The 6,445-nt window shown below is 57.8% G+C and overlaps 1 protein-coding gene across 1 annotated transcript in view; it reads left to right on the top strand.

The window, feature by feature from the left end:
* The window catches only part of ARHGAP30 (Rho GTPase activating protein 30), a 14,355-nt gene that overhangs the window by 4,766 nt on the left and 3,144 nt on the right, over positions 1-6,445 (top strand). Inside the window, exons 2-10 of the mRNA XM_005880458.2 lie at positions 179-281; positions 3,034-3,178; positions 3,634-3,716; positions 3,861-3,968; positions 4,482-4,609; positions 5,059-5,230; positions 5,303-5,406; positions 5,483-5,560; positions 6,029-6,418. Coding sequence (XP_005880520.1) covers positions 179-281; positions 3,034-3,178; positions 3,634-3,716; positions 3,861-3,968; positions 4,482-4,609; positions 5,059-5,230; positions 5,303-5,406; positions 5,483-5,560; positions 6,029-6,418 — 1,311 coding nt within the window. The remainder of the gene's footprint in view (positions 1-178; positions 282-3,033; positions 3,179-3,633; positions 3,717-3,860; positions 3,969-4,481; positions 4,610-5,058; positions 5,231-5,302; positions 5,407-5,482; positions 5,561-6,028; positions 6,419-6,445) is intronic.

Here is a 6,445-nt window from a genome sequence, read left to right as displayed (position 1 = left end):
CTCTCGCCCCAGGGGTAGGCAGGTGGTGGAGGGCTGGCAGGCTGGAGCTGATGTCCGGTGAGAATCTTTTTGACAAGTTTTATTCCATGGGCACTGCCCTCAGTCTCCCCAACCCCTCCCCGAGGCTTCCCTCTGACCCTGCGACGGCCTGATTTCTGTGTCTGCCCTGCGTCCCCAGTGCCCCAGGTGCTGAGGAGCTGCGCGGAGTTCGTGGAGGAGTACGGAGTGGTGGACGGCATCTACCGCCTCTCAGGGGTCTCCTCCAACATCCAGAAGCTCCGGTGAGTCAGGCCGTGTGGGGAGGACACAGACGCCAGGCTCTGTGGAGGGAGGGGCTCCAGGAGAGCCTGCGGAGGAGAGGCCGAGACCACGCACTCCCTCTCCCAGGCTAGCGTGTACACACACACACGCACACACATGCACACGCACACACATGTGTGTGCGCACAGACATATGCACACGACACATACACGCACATGCACGAACACACTCACTCGTGCGAACTCACACACGTGCATGCACGGACACATACACATACCATGCACGTGCATACACACATGTGCACACAGGACACACATGCACACACTCTCACACATACACACTGAACTTTTTATTTTTTGAAATATATTTTTATTGATTTCAGAGAGGAAGGGAGAGGGAAAGAGAGAGAAACATCAATGAAGAGAGAATCATTGATCTGCTGCCTCCTGCATGCCCCCCACTGGGGATGGAGCTCACACCCTGGGCATGTGTCCTGACTGGGAATCGAACTGTGACTTCCTGGTTCATATGTTGGCTTGGCTATATCTACATTTTTAAAAAAAGATCAGTGTTGCCTGGCCGATGTGGCTCAGGGGTTGAGCGTCGACCTATGAAGTAGGAGGTCACGGTATGATTCCTGGTCAGGGCACATGCCTGGGTTGCAGGGTTGCTGGCTTGATTCCCAGTAGGGGTCGTGCAGGAGGCAGCCAATCAATGATTCTCTCTCATCATTGATGTTTCTCTCTCTCCCTTTCTCTCTCTCTCTCCCTTCCTCTCTGAAATCAATAAAAAAAATATTTTAAAACATAGGTATAATTCTCCTACCATAAAATTCACCACTTAAAGATGCACATTTCAGCCCTAGCCGGTTTGGCTCAGTGGATAGAGCATAGGCCTATGGACTGAAGGGTCCTGGGTTCGATTCTGGCCAAGAGCACATGCCTGGCTTTCGGGCTCCATCCCCAGTGAGGGGTGTGAAGGAGGCAGCCAATCAATGATTCTCTCTCATCACTAATGTTTCTATCTCTCTCTGCCTCTCCCTTCCTCTTTGAAATCAATAAAAATACATATTTAAAAAATAAAATAAAGATGCACATTTCAGTGGTTGTTATATGTTCACAGGCTGTGCAGCTGTCACCACTCATTTCAGAGCATCTTTTCACTTCCAGCAGCCACGCCATAAGCATCACCCCACCTTCCCTCCCAGCCCCTGGCAGCCACTAGTCTACTTTGGTCTGAATGGATTTTCCTATTCAGCCCATTTCACATAAATGGATCATATAATTGTAAACGTTTGTGTGTGTTTTTTCCACTTGGCCTGTTTTCAAAGTCCATGCGTGTTGTTGCATGTACTAGTACTTCATTCTCTTTTTATGGCTGAATGATATTCCATGGTGTGGCTTGACTCCATTTGGTTTATTCACTCATCAGTTAGTGGTTGTTTGGGTTGTTTCCACCTGCTGGCTGTTATGAATAACGTGCATAAACATTCATGGACATATGGACGTTGACATATGCTTGCAGTTCTCTAGAGCATGTATACAGGTGTGGGATTGCGGGTCATGTGGTAACTCTATGTTGAACTTTTAAAGGAGCCGCCAAACTGTTTCCACAGCAGTTGCATCATTTTACATTCCCAGGAGGGTCCCCATCGCTCCACCCACTGCCCGCCCGGCACCGTCCTTGGTCACAGCCGTCCTAGCGGCGGTGACGTGCGTTTCACCTGACCTGCATCTCTAGCAGCCGGTGGCCTCGCGCACCGTGTGTGCTTATTGGCTGCTTGCGTGTCTTCTCTGAGAAATGTCTGTTCAAGTCTTTTGTTTGTGTCCTTTGAATTGTAAGAGTTCTTTATATTCTGGGTATTAGACACTCACTCAGTCTGACTTGCAAGCCCATCCCCTTCTCGGCAGTGCCCTCTGACACACTAGTTTGTGATCTTGTTTTTAATCCTCGTCCAAGGAATGAGGATATTTTTCCCATTGATTTTTAGAGAGTGGGAGGGAGGGGATGGGGCAGAGAGGAGAGAGAGAAACATCAACGTGAGAGAGACGCGGATTGGTTGCCTCCCACACCCAGCCTGATGGGGGTGGGGGGTGGGAGTGGGGGGGCAGGGATTGAACCTGCAACCCAGGTACATGCCCTTGACTGGGAATCAAACCTGTGACCCTTCAGCCCAGTCGTCATGGCTCAATGGTTGAGCGTTGAGCTATGAACCAGGAGGTCATGGTTTGATTCCCAGTGTGGGGTGTGCAGGAGGCAGCCGATCAATGACTCTATTTCATCATTGATGTTTCTATCTCTCTCCCTCTCCCTTCCTCTTTGAAATCAATAAAAATACACTAAAACAACGACAACAACAACAACAAAACCTGTGACCATCTGGTGCCAGGCCTATTCTCTAACCACTGAGCCACACCAACCAAGGCTCAAAAGTTAGTAATTTTGATGTTCATTTTTTCTTGGGTTGCCTGTGCTTTCGGTGCCATATCCAAGATTATGAAGACGTGCACTTACCATTTCATGTGAGGTTATACTCACCCATTTTCCACCTCTGTACCCAGATACGGCCAGGCCCGCCTCCCACTTCCCCGCTGTGGACCCTGTCCGTGCACTGAGCCACCTATTCTGCTCACATCTGCCCTGTGCGGCCACCTACACGCCCCAGGTCCTCCTTCCAAGTCCCACACACGTTGCCCCTCACCCCTGTCTGGAGCCATCCCTGTAGCTCCCCCATTTCTCGGCCGCACCCCTGACCACTCTGCACCTCCCCAGGCAGGAGTTTGAGGTGGAGCGGAAGCCAGACCTGCGGCGAGATGTTTACCTCCAAGACATCCACTGCGTGTCCTCACTGTGCAAGGCCTACTTCAGAGAACTGCCCGACCCCCTCCTCACCTACCGCCTCTATGACAAGTTTGCTGTGAGTTAGAGGCTGGGGTGCCAGAGAGGGCTGAGGGTGGCTGTCCTGGTTTTATTTATTGAGCAGCAGAACCTGGAGACCCTGAGCAGCAGAGGTGTGCCTCTTCCTCCCCCCCGCCGCTAAACCGGGCGGAGAGGCTTCCCAGACACCTGGAACCGCTCCAGGCCCCGGGCACCCATGGGGGGCGGGGGGAGGAGGTCTTCCCGGACTAGGACCCATAGAGGACGCCAGGCAGATGGCAGTGGGCTGTTCAAGGTCACAGGCTATTGAGGGGCACAGCCAAGATTCCCTGCAGGTCTGTGGGTCCCCGACTCTGAGCTCTCCCTGCTGCCCTGTGCACCTGGGCCAGGGCCGGCGTGGGCAGCGCAGCTGTTGCTCAGTTTGCCTCGGAGCTCTGGGGAGGAAGCAGGGCAGGCTGGGCCACTGACCCGCTTCTGGAACCTTCCCCCAATCAGGAGGCTGTGGCGGTGCAGCTGGAACCTGAGCGCTTGGTCAAGATCCTAGAGGTGCTTCGAGAACTCCCCGCCCCAAACTACAGGTGCGTGGGCTCCTCCCCACGCCCAGCCCTGCTCCGGCACAGCCCAGTCCTTCCGCGGGGCCTAGACCTGTCTCTCCCAGCTCCTGGGCCAGTCCCACGCCTGCCCCTGACCTCTGACCCCTGGCCCCTGGCCCCCCTCTGCAGGACCCTGGAGTTCCTCATGCGCCACTTGGTGCACATGGCCTCATTCAGTGCCCAGACCAACATGCACGCCCGCAACCTGGCCATCGTGTGGGCCCCCAACCTGCTGAGGTGCGTGCTCGTGCGATCAGCGCCAAGCCCTGCGGGCAGCACAGGCGGGGACTGTGCAGGTGACCGGAGAGGGGATGGGGGTCTCCCGAGACCATGAAGCACAGAAAGATTCAGCGTTGCACTGAGTGGATGCGGCTCAGCCCTCGACGCCTCCCTGAGCTCACGCCCAGGTCCCAGGCCAGTGGGTTTCGGGCCAATGTCTTGCGTCCCCTGGGCCTGGAGCACGGGCCTGGCAGCGCGCCTGCGGGGAGGAGGTCGCGCGTCCTGGGGGCAAGTTGCGATAGAGCTTATAACAGATGGCACACAGGCCCCTGGTGGGCGCGGGAAGCAGAGATGTGCTCGGAGGGTGCTGCGGGCTTCCTGGAGGAAGTGGCTTTGAGCCTGGAACCCTGTGTGTGGTGAGGAGGTGGAGAGGGGCTGAGGGTGCAGGGCACAGGTGTGAGGGACCTTCAGGGAGAATCCAGGGAAGGAATCCCCGCCCCATCGGGGTGAGAGTCACTCCCCTCCGCGCAGGTCCAAGGACATCGAGGCCTCGGGTTTCAACGGGACGGCAGCCTTCATGGAGGTGCGTGTGCAGTCCATCGTGGTGGAGTTCATCCTCACGCACGTGGACCGGCTCTTTGGGGGCACCGCCCTCTCCGGTGAGTGTCCTCCGGCCCAGCCTGTCACCACTGCCTGGGGAGTCCGGGCGAAGCTGCAGGGGCCTCGGAGGTCGTCCGGGTCAGTCTCCCATTTTGCAGATGAGAAAACTGAGTCTCAGGGAGATGTTGCTGATGGCCTCATGGCGAAGGCCGGGAGATGGCAGGCACAGCCAGGGCGAGCGCAGGCCGCTCCTGCTCTCCATGCCAGCGGTGCGGTCTCTTGCTCACCGCCTGGCTCTCAAGACTAGTGGCTGCTCGTTGATCCCCCGCCCCCACAGGCCAGTGTCCCAGGATCTCTGTCCCCTTTGTCCCTGGGACTCACCCCCCCTTGAGGAGCTAGACCAGGGGCCTCCAGGTCCACCCCTAGCTGGTGAGCGGGCAGGTGTGATGGCGCTGGGTGCCCGGAGCCCTCACTTCTGTTCTTGGTGACGGCTCCCCTCCTTTCCCAGGTGGGGAGCTGGAGAGTGGATGGCGGTCCCTTCCAGGGCTCCGGGCATCGAGCAGCCCTGAGGACCTGATGCCCAGGTCGCTGCCCTACCACCTGCCTAGCGTCCTGCAGGCTGGCGACGGCCCCCCCCAGCTCCGGCCCTATCACACCATCATTGAGATCACAGAGCACAAGTAAGGCTCCCTCCCGCCCTCCTCCCACGCTGACCTGCAGGCCCACCCCAGTGACCTCTCCATTCCCTCCAGGAGGAAAGGGTCTTTGAAGGTCAGGAAGTGGAGATCTATCTTCAATCTGGGTCGCTCTGGCCATGAGACTAAGCGGAAATTCCCACGGGGAGCTGAGGACAGGGGTAAGTTTAGGGTGAGGTGGGGGGCGCTCTGGTGTGGGAGTGCCCGGCCCAGGCCTGACACCCCCCTGTCTTGCAGAGGACAAATCTGACAAGGGGACCCTGCGGCCAGCCAAGAGCATGGACTCCCTGAGCGCTGTGGCCGGGGCCAGTGATGGTGAGTGCCGTGCGCCCCGTGGGGGTGTGGGCTGTGGTGTCGCCATGGGCCTGCTGGCGTCCGTATGGGGAACCACATCTGGGAGGGTGTCTGTAAGGGAATAACAGTGTTATGACTAAGACCATTGTGTGTGCATTTGTGTGTGCTGCTCACTCATTTCAAAAATAGGTACTATTTCTACATCACAAAAATGTGTAATATTTTATGCCAGCCACAATGCTGGCCGCCAGGTTTATAGTGTTTTCTCTTGTTCCATGGTGTGTTCACACGAGCACATGCAGACGCCGTGGCGTGTGGGGGTGACCTGTGACCTGCTGGCCGTGGGAGGTTGGCGGTCGTGGCCAGGGGATGCGGGGCACGGTGCCTGCAGGCTGTCCTCTGAGGCTCCAGGATGCAGGGAGGCGCTGTGCTGGGCCGGAGCGTCCTGGTGCCGTCCGGCCGCTGAGGCTGCTGCCCTCTCTCTTGCAGAGCCAGAGGCGCTCCTGGTGCCCAGCAGCCCCCGGCCAAGCCCCCTGGTGCCTGAGAGCTTGGAGGATGATTCTGCGGAGGCAGCAGAGGGTGAACTGGAGCCCGAGGCAGGGGCCCTGTGCAGCACCAATTCCGAGCCAGGAACGCCACGCGCCGGGCGGTCAGCGGCCCGTGCTGGGGGCGGCAGCCGGGCCGAGCGCTGTGCTGGCGTCCACATCTCAGACCCGTACAACGTCAACCTCCCACTACACATCACCTCTATCCTCAACGTGCCTCCAAACATCATCTCTAACGTCTCCTTGGCCAGGCTCACCCGTGGCCTGGAGTGCCCTGCCCTACAGCCCCGGCCAAGTCCCGCTTCTGGCCCCTGCCCAGGCCCCGGCCCCCCAGGTGAGGACCTGGGACAGGGAATTGGGG

Source organism: Myotis brandtii, unplaced genomic scaffold, assembly GCF_000412655.1.
Source record: "Myotis brandtii unplaced genomic scaffold, ASM41265v1 scaffold64, whole genome shotgun sequence".
NCBI classification, from domain to species: Eukaryota; Metazoa; Chordata; class Mammalia; order Chiroptera; family Vespertilionidae; genus Myotis; species Myotis brandtii.
This window is presented reverse-complemented; position numbering and strand designations above follow the sequence as displayed.